This window comes from Pristis pectinata, chromosome 6 (assembly GCF_009764475.1).
Source record: "Pristis pectinata isolate sPriPec2 chromosome 6, sPriPec2.1.pri, whole genome shotgun sequence".
In the NCBI taxonomy this organism is placed as follows: domain Eukaryota; kingdom Metazoa; phylum Chordata; class Chondrichthyes; order Rhinopristiformes; family Pristidae; genus Pristis; species Pristis pectinata.
In genome coordinates this window covers 60534274-60548331 of record NC_067410.1, presented here as the reverse complement: position 1 = coordinate 60548331, position 14058 = coordinate 60534274, and the positions used below count along the sequence as shown (strand labels likewise).

At 44.7% G+C, this 14058-nt stretch overlaps 1 protein-coding gene across 1 annotated transcript in view; it reads left to right on the top strand.

Moving 5' to 3' along the window:
* Positions 1 to 14058, top strand: part of LOC127571727 (glypican-1-like) — a 165533-nt gene that overhangs the window by 129086 nt on the left and 22389 nt on the right. Inside the window, exons 4-5 of the mRNA XM_052018374.1 lie at positions 8225 to 8390; positions 10488 to 10618. Coding sequence (XP_051874334.1) covers positions 8225 to 8390; positions 10488 to 10618 — 297 coding nt within the window. The remainder of the gene's footprint in view (positions 1 to 8224; positions 8391 to 10487; positions 10619 to 14058) is intronic.

Sequence of the window (14058 nt, the reverse complement as noted above, 5' to 3'; positions counted from 1 at the left end):
CTTGGATTTGTAGAGCCCATTAAACATCGACATATTATCCAAGCAGCTGAATGGAAACATACAGCCAGTGGCTGTTGGGATAGTTTTGTTAAAGCTCATTTAAGAGACGAGTGGATATAATTAAAAAGAAAGACTCCCTGGAACAGGTTAAGGAGGAATAAATTAGAGACTTATGAATTATAAGAGAAGTTGAATGGTAAGTGGACAACAAGGAGCGTGGATTGAGGATTATTTCCAGATAAACAAAAACATAAACAAAGAGGATCACAGGAACGTAAGATCCAATCGTGCTGTTGCTGTAGAGACAATATAGATATCTGAAAGGCAGTCGCATAATTATTTGACAAATAAGAATATAAAAAGTGCAAAGAAAAAAACGGAAGGATGAGATTAGAGGATTCAACTCCCTCTGAGAAGCAAGCTCAGGACAAGTGGAGGGAGATCATACACCCTCCATAAGTGTAACTCTTTATTGGACCCCTTCCAAGTGCAGACAGCAAAGGCAAGGAAAGCAAAGCACTATAGGTCGGGATTGTTACAAACAGGACAGGATACTGGAAGGAAGGTTTTAGGTGCACACTGGCTGTGATTGTGCTAGGTGTGAAACCTCTCTCAACATCGAATAATTGCCCCATGAACATTGCAATGGAAATCAATCTTCAATCCAGCATAGCTTCCTTAAAGAGCATTGATACACATATTAAATTCTTCAGTGTCCCAATTGGGTGGAAAGGTAATTAACGGCTAGTGAACCTCATGAAGCATTTGGTTCAGTGTTACCCCAGGACAACTCTGTGGGCTCTATTTTAACAGCTTTAACATTGTGGCCACTTTACTTGCCAAAGCTACCAGTGTGATGAAGAAACCAACTAGTTACAAATTGACATAGAGAACCCAACCTGGTGAAGCATTCAGTCAGAGGAAACAGTGCTAGTTTCAGCATTAGGTTGCAGTCTGCATTGAGCTCAGTGCCTGTGCTTAGAGCAGCGAAATGGGGTGCGTGATTAGATTCAGCAACTGCTGTTAAGAAGAGAGAACTCACCCAGGGTCACCTGACCGCCATCCACTGCACATCCCTCCAGAGAACATATGTGTGGGATGGGATGCTTACTTTTAGAATCACAAGGATTTTAGAAAGACCCATACTTCCACTCACAAAGCTTGAACAATTAGGCCTTTGGTTCAATTAAAAAAAAGGTTCTGTGTTGACTTTTGTAATCAAAGGCATCCAAGATATTCTCCCATTAGCTCACCTTTTGTTCATCATTTCAACAGTACAGAGTGATAAGAACCTTTTGGCAGTCAAAGCTGTGCACCTGTGTGTGGAAGGCAAGCAAAGACAGATTTTAATTATAAGGTGTTACCACACCAGACTTTCTCCCTGAAGCGTTGTATGCTGAAAAAATCCTCCCACCTCCTGTTAAGAAAATGCCTGGAAATGGAGATAAAGCTACTGCATGCCCACCCAACAAAGGAACTCCTGTTATTGAGAAGACAGAGCTGTCAGATTACGTCATAACGAATGGAAAGCAGCCGTCTCCTCCGATTAGTTGTTTCTATCTCAGCACACCTCTGGCTTGTTTTTCTCACTTCTTTCTAATATTGGAAGAGTGTTGGAGCAGAAGGAATGAAACCATTTATTAAGCTTTAAGCCTTTCAGAAGCTATCATGTTCTTTCTAAGGTATCAGCTTGGTTCAGTTGGCAACACTGTCACCTCCACAGCTGAAGGTTGAGAGTTGAAGTCCTAACTGAGGAACTTGAGCTTGTAGTCTCTGCTTCAGTGCAGAGGGAGTATTGATTTGCTGATGGTGTTCTTTCTCAATGAATTTTGAAACACAGACCCCTTTCCTGGCTGTTTAAGTGGATGTAAACGATTCCATGACCCCATTCGAAGAATGTGGTGCCTTTGTTCTGAGTAATATTCCTCTCTCAACCAAGACCTTCAGTGCAGATTTATTGGTCATTGTCTTGTTATAGTGTGTGGTTTGTTGCCAGTACAAATTTGCTACAAAACAGCAATAATTACACTTCAAAGGAACATCATTTGTGGCTCTGGACTATGGAAAGGCTTGCATTTCTATATCACCCCTTGTGGTCTTGGGAAGTTCTAAACTACCTGCATTTGGTCTCCTGTTTGGTTGAGGAAACACTATTGCCAAATTATGGCCTGGAATTCCCATAAATGGGAATGAGATAATTTGTTTTCCTGATGTTGTTTAGAGGATATACATTAGCCAGGACACTGGGGAGAGTTCTGTTGCTCTTGGAACTAGTGCCATGGGATATTTTACACCCAGATGAGACAGCAGATGGGACTTCAGTTGAACATGTCATCCCAAAGGCGCCATCTCCAACAGTGCGGCATCTGTTCAGTACTGCATTAATGTGTCAGCAAATCTTATAAACTCAGACCCAAGGAAACAGGTGCTTTGACCCACTGACTCAGCATCAACCATCAAGCACCCATTTACACTAATCGCACACAAATCTTATTTTGGTTCTTGATTCTCCCCACACTCCCATCAACACCACCACCCCCCCCCCCCCCCCCCCCCCCCCCCCCCCCCCCACCGCTCCCCTACCAAGATTCTACCACCCACCTACACATCTTTGGGATAAGAGAGGAAACTGGAGCATCCAGAGGAACCCCACACAGGCACAGGAAGAACTTGCAAACTCCACACAAACAGCATCGGACATCAGGATTGAACCTGGGTCTCCAGAGCTGTGAGGCAGCAGCTCTACCAGCTGCACCACTTTGTCACTGTAGTTCTGATGTGATTCTGCTTCAGTGCCAACAAGTGTTCCTTGACCACAGTCTTTAATTCATAGAAACAGCACAAGGGGCTTCACAAGGAAGAATGAAGTGAGAAGGACCTGCACTCATCCTATAGGAATATTTTTCAACACACGGCATGGTAGCGTAGTGCTTAGTGTAACGTTATTACAGCGCCAGTGACCTGGGTTCAATTCCTGCTGCCTCCTATAAGGAGTTTATACATTCTCCCCATGTCTGTGTGGGTTTCCTCCGCGTGCTCTGGTTTCTTCTCACATTCCAAAGACGTAGGGGTTAGGAAGTTGTGGGCGTGCTATGTTGGTGCCGGAAGCGTGGCGACACTTGCAGTTCTGCCCCCAGAACACTCTACGCAAAAGGTGCATTTCACTGTGTGTTTTGATGTGCATGTGACTAATAAAGAAATCTAATCTATTTTTTTAAATCTGTGTTTGCGAAATAGCAAACCTTTGGCATCGGTTGCCTTTTCCCTTTATTTATTCTATCTAAATACTCAATAATTTTTAAACAGTTTGCAACAAGACTCCTATGTTTTCACAAACTTTTATTAAATCCTCACTTAGCCTTTCCTGCTCTACTCTGAGTGTCTCATTTCCCCTTGTAACTACATTCTTAGTAACATTTTGTCGAATCTGCGTGCTGCATTCCCCGTGGACACTCAGGAATCTTTACACCCGTGAGAGAACACAGATAGGGCCTTGGTCTAAAGCCTCATCTGAATGATGGCACCTTTGAAACTGCAGCAGTCCCTGAAGTCTTCGTCTAAGTTCTGTGTTTGAGACCTGCTAGTGGGACTTAAACAGCCTGACTGGCAAGACTACTGCCTGCTATTCCAGGTCCTGACTGCTAAAAGGCTATCGGCCCTGAGGGAGGGTGTCTCCTCATATGGATTTTCACGACAAAGATAATTCTATTTTTTCAGGATCTGGGCATGGCTTGCAAGGCCAACATTTATTGCCCATTCCCAAATGCCCTTCGAAGGTGGTGGTAAGTCACCGACAACTGACTGGCTTGCCAGGCAATCTCAGAAGGCATTTAGGATTCAAGTGGGATGTGTCTGGAGTGATAGATCAGATAGACTGAATGGTGGCTTTGTTTAACTGCGTCTGAACGTCACCCTTTGCAACGAGCAGTAGAACATCGTGCCCCTGGCTCTTTCTTGTTGCCACTCCATTAACCCTGTAAAGGCACGTGAGTGCAGTGGCCCATTGTCGCCCAACAGAGGGCAGTGTGGATCCCGGCATCGCTGGTCTTGGATCATAACCTACACCGTCCACTGAGACAGTGGAGACACAAGAGACTGGAGCTGCTGGAATCTGGAGTTACAAGATGCTGGAGGAACTCAGCGGGTCAGGCAGCATCTGCAGAGGGAAATGGACAGTCGCCGTTTTGGGTCGAGACCCTTCGTCTGGACTGAAAGAGTGGAAATAGCGACAGAAGCCGGGAGATGGAGGCGACAAAGGGCTGAAGATGATGGAATCTGATAGGAGAGGAAGGTGAAGCATGGAATCAAGTGAGGGAGTTGGGGAGGTCAGATGGAAATGACTCCACCCTCCTCCATCTGCCTATTACCCCTCCTCACCTGATATCCACCTATCACTTGCTAGCTCTTGCTCCACACTGGCTATCTCCCCTCCTACCTTTCAACCCAGATGAAGGGTCTCAACCCAAAACGCCGACTGTCCATTTCCCTCCACAGATGTTTCCTGATTCCCTGAGTTCCTCTAGCATCTTGTATTTTTGCCACTTAGAGAATGGTGCCTGCAATGTAACAATGGTGCTGAGTTACAAGGTTACAAGGTTTTCTCTGCTGCAGAATATTCCATTCAGTTGGACCATACTGTCTGTACTAAACCTTGTGCAGAAGAATATGAACCAGACAGGCAGGAGTCGCACGGAATGCCTTTGAGGCCCTGTGGAAGAGGGAGATGGTGGATCCTCCCAAACAGTGCTCCAAGCAGACTCCAAGGTAATTTGGCCGAATGCCTCATCACTAGAGCTTTCAAAGAAGGACCAAGGCCTCACTTAGCTGGTGGTGAGAAGGGTCATCCCCATTAGACACACAGCGAACTCTCAACACCACCATGCTGGGGATGACACCTTCATCTATCTCCTTCTGGAGCATGTGTTTGCCAAGAAAGGGATGTGGTGGCCTTTGTCATGGTTCTTCCACACTTTCCTCACACACTGAGACCTTCTGCTGCTGGAAGATTATCCAGTCAATGAAAGACTCCCTTTGGTGTGTGTGAAACTTGTTGGTTATCCATCACAAAGGACTGTCATGACCAAATGTTGCAGACTGACTCATTGTAAGGCACAGGACTATTCACTAAAGCTCAGTGCAGTCACCACAAAGGCTCTCTGGGGGAAAGGCAACAGCTTAAGAACTTCCCATCACTGGACTGGAACTCCTGCAAAACCTCCTGGTACTGTTTGGTCATGGAACACATCTTTAAAAAAACACTGACGTTGTGCTCATGTAACATGAACCTCATAAGTGGAATGATCCATGTTGCATTGTGAATGGCGGCATATGAAGGAACCATGTCACTTACTTGTAAACTTTACCAATAGAGTATATTATTAAAAATAATGCTGCTGAATTAGGGGAATATGCAGAGGAAAACTTGGCTTGCGCTATCCACTAATTAGACTGATCACATCACCCTGTATTCAAATCATCAAGGGGTGGGGAGTCATGAACAAAGTAATGACTTAATTGAGAGGAACATGAAAATTCCCTAGAAGTCAGGAGGGCGTCAATTATTTTATTGCTGTATCCAGTTGGAATTTTGTTGAAGTAATAAGAAGGTCTTGTTTTGGGATTTGATCTAATTAGTTGAGTAATCCTAAAGAAAAATTCTCATATCGTAAAAATGACCAGATGTATGGAAACTAATGGGAATATTTTCTTCAGCATGTGGCTCATTGTCAAGGATCTTGAGTATGTGCCAGAGCAGAAGGTGGGGAAGGGTAGCTGTGCTGAGAGATCTTGCTGATTGGATCCTAAACACTTCCAAGTTAGTTATTGGGAAGCGTAGGCACAATTTTCCAGCTATGATCACATTGGGCTTTGATGGATAAAATTAGCCATGGTTCTTGCAGAGACATCCAGCAGCTGAAAAAAGAAGACTGAATTGAACTAAGACTATTTAAAAAACGTGGTTGGATAGAGGAAGCTAGTTATGGAATCTTAGCCCACCTTAGAACAGTGCATTCAGGAGAAGATGAAGAGAGGAGAAAGAACTGCAGAATCCACAGGCATTTGACTAAACATTTCCCCAGACTGTGAGTGAGGTTTAGGCTGCTGATTCAGATGTCAGGTCCTGATTATCTGAGAACTGACATCAGTTGTTGGGAGAAGAAAGAGCAGATAATGCAGGAGAAAAGTGGTTTCAGTAATTTACACAAATAAGCAGGGTAAGAAATAGAACAAAATGCACCCAGTGGAAAAATAGAAAGCTATATCTTTTAGTTATTGTACAAGCTGCCGAATGTATCTTTGATTGGCATCTTAGACATGAAAGGTATACACTGGTGAAAGATATTCAGGCACTTGCCAAAGCCTTCCTCCTTACTCTTTCTGACACCTCACCAACAATCCTTATCTTTTCCCAGCACAGAAGTGTTTCTGTGCCTTTCTGAAGTCTAAATGCATTTGTGCAAAAGAAAAATTCCTTGTTCCAATAACTCTGCTCACAGATTTCTGTGAATCCATTTTCATTTTGGATGCTCCCCATGAGACTCGGGTCTTATCTTTGTTGTACCACCAGTAGAGTCATGGAGCAACACACAAAACGCTGAAGGAACTCAGCGGGTCAGGCACCAGCTATGGAGGGAAATGGACAGTCGACGTTTCTGGTCGAGACCCTTCATCTGGAGTGAAAGGTAAAGGAGAGGTAGCCAGTAGAAAAAGGTGAAGAAAAGGGGTGGGGTAAGAGCTAGCAAGGGGTAGGTGGATCAGGTGAGGAGAGGTGGTAGGTAGATGGAGGAGAGGAGAGTGGTTTTCATCTGCCCTCCCCAACTCACTCACTTGATTCCATGCTCCACCTTTCCAGGTGAGGAGAGTGATAGGCTGGGAGAGGAGAGAGCGGCAATGGTGTCAGAAGCTGGGAGGTGACAGGTGGAAGTGACAAAAGGGCTGAAGATGATGGCATCTGATTGGAGAAGAAGGTGGAGCATGGAATAGAGGGAGGTGGGGAGGGGAACCTGTGAGAGGAGTGTGTGGGTGGTGGGCAGACGGAGAGGGCGGGGGAAGGGAAAAAGATAGGGCGATGGGGGCCAGGTGGATCAGGAGGAGAGAGGAAGGAAAGGGACAGAGGGGGTGCAGTTTCTGGTTGTTGGAGAATTCAATGTTCATGCCGCTAGGCGGGATATGAGGTGCTGTTGCTCCAATTTGCGTTTAGCCTTGGCAGTGGAAGAGGCTGAGGACAGCCAGCAAGGCCATTCTGCATATATGCTCGATTGCAATGCTAGCTGTAAGGCTCCCATAAATACCCGATTTATCAGCTATCATCCGAATGCAGCACAGAGCTAACTTTACATTGCCCTACTTGGTAAATTGTTCCCAGTATGAGCAAAAATAACTTGCTGACACTGTTATAAGTTGGGGAAGAGGGAAGGGAGCCATGTGTATTACACCTGATCTTGATATCAGTGTCTTATACCTGACCCATGGATTCTGATCTCGATGTGTTACGTCTAACCCATGGACACTCATCTCTCTGTGTCATGCCTGACCTATGGACCCTGATCTTCATTTTACATCTGACACATGGACACAGAATTCTGACATTGGTCAAAAATAGAAAGGAAAAGCTCACTGTCTTTGAATGTGGGCAACATCTTGGCATTGGGACTGGGGTCACAGTAACACTTTAACTATCTGCTTTCCCTGGTGATCCTGTTGGAATTTTAATGAACGATTTCCTGGAAGATCCATCAGGACAGCTTTTGTAATCACTCGGCATTAAAACATGTGAAGGTGGGATTTGAACTTTCAATATTTGGATTACAGCGTAAACTAGACTACTGATGTCCCTCCATGTTTGAAGCCAAGGCCGAGTGAACAAGGTAGAATGGAGAAAAGTCCCTGACCCAAGATGTTAACTGATTTCTCTTTCCAAAGGTGCTGCTTGATTGGCTGAGTTCTTCAAGCATTTTCTGTTTTTGTTTCAGATTCCAGCATCTGCAATTGTGTTTGTTTTCCATTAGCTTGTGTCTGCCTGTGTTGTGTACATAATCTGTTCCATTCTTAAGCCTGACCAGCCCCTTTCTTGAAGAGCATGTCATTTTCCAAGGAAGTGGCACTTTGACTCCAAATGGATAAATCTTTTCTGGATGATGGGTGATTTTTATCAAAGTACTCAAAGTTGTTCTAACCCTGCTCCTTCACCACCATCTCACATCCAACTTCTCTCTGCCGACAGGTACCACCAAGCCCTGAGTGTGTCCGAGCCATGATGAGGCTGACGTACTGTCCCCACTGCCGGAGCATGGCGAGTGTGAAACCCTGCAACAATTACTGCCTCAACATCCTGAAGGGCTGCCTGGCCAATCAGGCTGATCTGGACAGTGAATGGAGGAACCTAGTTGGTAAGATTCACAACAGTGCGAGTTTCAAATGTGGGCGATGTTGGTGGGGAACCATTGTGGGCAATAGGATTCAACATTAGGTACACAAGTAGATTCCTAATTCTTTTTCTTCATCCATCGTGATTTTCTGTGGATCTTGAATCATCTGGGAACTTTCTTGATTAGTTGACATCATTGGTAGGAAGCTCTATTCCTGGGAAGAGAGGATTGTCCCATCATGAGTGGATAGAGCTAGATTCTTTGGAGTTTAGGAGAATGAGGGAGATTTAGGAGATTGAAATGAGGGAGATTTAGGAGATTAGGAGATTGAAACATATAAGATCCTGACGGGGTTTGACAGAGTAGATGTTGAGATGTTTCCACTGATGGGAGAGTCTTGAACAAGGGGACATAATTTCAAGATTAGGGGATAGTCATTTAAAACTGAGGTGGTAGGAACTTGTTCTCACAGGGGGTGGTGAATCTCTGGAATTCTCTCCTCTGGAGGGTTGTGGAGACCAAAACGTTCAGCGTATTTAAAGTCAAAGTCAAGTTTACTGTCATATGCACAAGTACATGTGTGCACAGCTGCAATGAAAAACTTACTTGCAGCAGCATCACAGACACATAGCATCATACAAGCAGCTCTCACAAAAACAAAACCATAAATTAAACATAATCTATACACAATTTTACAAGAGAGAACACAAATAGAACAAAATAAAACCAATTTTAGTGCAAAGTGATCAAAGTGGTCATAGTGTTGCTAAACTGTAGTTATTAGGGTTGTACCAGTTGGTTCTAGAACCAAATGGTTGACGGGAGGTAGTTGTTCTTGAACCTGGTGATGTGGGATTTCAGGCTTCTGTACCTCCTGCCCAATGGTAGCTGTGAGAAGATGGCATGGTCTGGATGGTGGGGATCTTTGATGACGGATGTTGCCTGCTTGATGCAATGCCTCCTGTGGATACTACGGATGGTGGGGAGGGATGTGCCCATGATGAATTGGACAGAGCCCACTGTTCTCTGCAGCTTCTTATGTTCCTGCGCATTTAAATTTCCATACCAGACCACAATGCAGGATACTTTCAACAGTACATCTGTTAGAAGCTTGTAAAAGTGTTTGCTGATAAGCCGAACCTCCTTAGCCTCCTAAGAAAGTAAAGGTACTGGTGAGCTTTCCTTATAACCGCATCTATGTGCTGGGCCCAGGACAGGACATCTGATATGTTAATGCCCAGGAATTTAAAGCTGCTGACTCTCTCCACAGTCAATTCCCCCAATGTGGACTGGCACCTGTTTGCCCTCCTTCCCCTTCCTGAAGTCAACAATCAGCTCTTTAGTCTTACTGAGGTTGAGTGAGAAGTTGTTGTTATGGCACACCACTCAACCAGGTGTCCTACCTTGCTCTGGTAAGCTGCCTCATTCCCACCTGTGACTGAAAGAGGAAGTAGATACACTTTTGAAAGACCAGGGAATTGAAGGCTGTGGAGAACTGGCACAGAAGAGGAAATGAGGCTTGGGGCAGATCAGCCATGATGATTGTAAATGGTGGGGCAGGGTTGAGGGGGTGTGGCCTTCTGCTCCAGTTACCTTATATTTTTATGTTCAGTTACCATGGGTTATGCAAGGTTTCATAAACCTTCCACCAAGGGAGAAGCCCAGAATAGATGAGCATTGACCTGAGCAATAAGGGTGAAGATGGAGGCTAGGGGTTACTACCTGACAGTGTGAAGGAGCTAAATTAATGTCTTGGGGAAAAGTTTCAGGGGAGTCCATTGCCAACACACCTCTAATGCACCTGGAGTCTACACCATCTAGGCAACAGGAGAGTAAATTGGGAATTGGCACTTAACAAAGACAACTTTCCAAGACCATCAACATAATCAGGCAAAATTCAATACCGAACCAAACTAGGAGATCCCAGGAAGCGTGACTGAAAGTCTGGTGAAAACAATTAGGCTTGAAACTGGAGGCTTTAGAGGAAAAGGAGATGGAGAGGCAGAGGGATGTAAGGAGGGACTTCCAGACCCAGGGACCTGCATGGTGGAATGGCCGGTGAGCGGACGGTGGGAGGAATTTCAGCGCTGACCCTCTCTGTTCTGCTTGGTGTTCCAGACTCTATGCTTCAGGTGGCTGACAAGTTTAATGGCCCATCAAACATGGAGTCGCTGGTTGATACAATTTATTTGAAGATCTCTGAAGCGATACAAACCATGCAAGATAACAGAGCTCATATTTCCTCAAAGGTAAGGAGAGTCAGGACGTAGAGTGGATGTCGGTGGTTGACTTTACTCTTTCACCATGCCAAGTGTAATGAAAGATGATCTTCTGAGAGAGAAGTTTGGGCAGTGTTGGGCCGCATCATGGTGCAGTAAGTGACACTGAGCGGGCTTCAAGGTTCCCGTTATGCCACGCGATGGCTGGCACATGTGACAGAAATAAAACATAGATCACGGGAATGGCAAGGATTGACTGCTGCACTTTGATTTGGGAGCCATAATTGGAATTGGGAGTGATGACGGGAGGCACAGTGACTCATCTGGTAGAACTTCACTGACCCGGGTTCAATCCTGACCTCTCGCACTGTCTGTGTGGAGTTTGCATGTTCTCCCTGTGCTGTGGGTTTCCTCTGGGTGCTCCAGTTTCCTCCTACATCCCAAAGACACATTGGTTGATAGGTTAATTGACTGCTGTAAATTGCCCCTAGCGCGTGGGTGAGTAGGAGGAACTGGGAGGAGTTGATGGGAATGTGGGAAGAATAGGTTACAGGGAAAACTACTGGGAGGATGGGGTTGTTCTGTGAGCTGGCATAGATTAGATGGGCTGAATATCCTTCATTGTTGTAAGGAAATATGAACCATGATCAGTTGGGGAAGGGTTGTTGATTGGTCAAAGTTAGTCCAAGGTTATAAACCACAGCGATAGAACTTGGTTAGCAGCTTACGTCATAGGCATCCCTTCAATATAAATCAAAAATAAATCTTGTGTTGATAGAATGATCACCCTTCTACACAAGCTTCCCCAGTAAATAGTCCATTTATAATAAAATCAGGAGAGGTTGAGTGTTTCCAGCAATTCTGTGCTCTGAGCCCACATTAGATTGGATGAGCCCCAGTGTCCAGGCTGATAACAAGGGCTGTCATGTTCTTACCTCTGGTCTTTAGTGTAACCTCTTTTGCTGGCTCCACGTGCTTCTTGACTTCCCAGTTTGCAGTAAAGGACGAAGTGTTGTCACCATCTGCTCCCTGTAAGGAGTTGGATCTGTCCTGGGGACTCCTGGCCACACATCCATAGCCTCTTTTGCTTTATCGGAGAATTAGCATCCCACATCACAGTGATACAGCTGACCAGTTCTCCCTCCAGATACTGGAAGTTGGATATCGCACAAGATTGGTGACAACACTTACCATCACATGAACAGTATTTCCTCGGGACTTTGTTCTTTTTATCATCTATGTATGGTTCTCAACCTTCTTTATTCTCTTTATTTAAACTCTTCATTTCTGTCAGTGCTTCATCTCTCAATTGTCTCTGCTAAAGAGATCTTCTCCAGTTCTCCCGTGGAACACATTCTCTCATCCTCAGGATCCCCTTCTCCACCTATTCCGGGCTTTCACTGTCTTGTGATGTCAAGATGTCCAAACTTGGAGGTTATACTCCACTTGCAGATGAAAATTTTCAATGTAACCTCAAAAACCAGGTGGAGAGATTATCTTGGCATCAGTTTTATTTGATAACGCTCCAGTGATGTGTCTTTACCACATAGAAGAGGCTGAATTTATGTTGTGTTGGGCTTGGATGATGTAGTTAGATAGGGGTGTATTTACATGCCAGCAAGTCATCCCCTGACATTCCACTAAATTATTAGAGTATGCGTAATTCCAGAGCTCCCATCCAGGAGACCTGTGCTTTCTGCTGAAAATCCCACCTTAAGCGGTGATTTAAACCCCATTTGTTCTAAGTTAAGAGATATAAAACAGAGAGGAGAGAAAAGGCAGTGGTTTCATGTTGTCATGTTACCTGGACTGACTGACTTTCTTCCTCCGATCCTGGCCTCTTGATTTTAATTGGCCAGCCATTTCACTGCCTGCTCAGCCCTACCCTCTGAATCCCTTTATTTCTCCAGCTCTCTTGCCTCCTTTAATGCCTCCCTAAATCCCAGATTTCTGGAACACTATGCTGACATTCCCAAGGCTTTAGGGGTCTCATTTACTCTGATAATGCTCCTGTGAAGTGCCTTGCATATTTTTACAGCATGATAGGTGCGAAATGAATGTGAGTTGCTGCTGTTGTTGGTGCCAGTAAAATGACCGTCAATATGCAGACAAAGCAGTTTGTAAATAAGATTAGCATGTTCTCTCATTCCCGGACAGAAGTGCTAAAGAGACCCCTCTAGACTGTAGCTGCACAGAAATTTGGTGCAAAAACACTTGCAAGTAGTACTCATGCTTTGACATGCATTGCTCCATCTACTTCTTCTTTGTATTGGAGGTTAATTTTATATACCAGTTTGACCAGTTAAATTGGCAGTTTTACAAGAAATGATTCCTCCAAAGGAAATGTGGGGCTTTAGATGTTTGTCTTCATTCTTCTTATGTTCCCCTGACCTGAATTTACTGCCTCTTGGTGAAAGCTTACTTCATAGAGTTATAGAATCACACAGAGCAGAAACAGGCCCTTTGGCCCACCATGTCCATGCTGACCTTGAATAACTTTCTATACTAATCCCATCTACTAACACTTGGCCTGTAGCTTTCTAAGCCATGGAAAATCTTAACTGTAGTCAGAGTCTGTGGCTCTACAACCTCCTCAGGCAGTGCATTCCAGACCAGCTATCCTTAGAACACCAGAAAACTTACTACCCTATAACCGTAAACCTATACCCTCTTGTTTTAGACATTTCTGCTACAGAAAAAAAAGGGTGTAACTATCTGCTATATGTTCCATGCTCTTTCTTGGTACTATTTCTACATCTCAACAGATGGATTATCTTGTTAATCATTAAGCTAATGATCCTGCATTGACGTAGCTGTTTCCAGAACACATCATCTGTCGCCCCACATTCCCACAGCACATCTGTAATCAGCTTTTCTGCATCTACTAACAATTAATTGCCTCCTTGATGGAACTTGTCATTGATCTGTTTATCGCCAATGTCCCTCAGCTAGGATCTGAAAGGAACACCAGAATTCCGGAGGGATCAAGGGCGGATCAGGACTGCGAGAACAGAGCAGATCCATCAGCCCCTGGAGAGAGTAGAGGCAGACCTGTTGGTGGGACTGGGCTGGCGAAGGGGAGGTGGGCTTAGGGTGAAGGTTAGAGGCAGAACACTAGAGGATCAGGGAATCAACTTCAGACATCTGGATAAAGTCATCACTTCGTCTCAACAGAGTCGTGTAATTCATTGAGACCAAAAAAAAGATAAAACAGCCTCAAAACGCAGTGAAAGGAAATAGAGGAAGGAAACATGAGAAAACGGGGAATCTGACTGACGTTGCTAAAGTCATACCCTGGGCTCTAGAGTTTCCAGCAGGAAGATTAAATTCCCTCCCGAAAGCTGCCTGTCATTGTGTTTGGAACAAATATCTTCAGTGCCTGTCAACTTGAATTCATCTATAACACAAATCCCCAACTCCAGTGCAACCCATTCATCCATCATCCCAGTGCTGACTGATCCACACGCCCA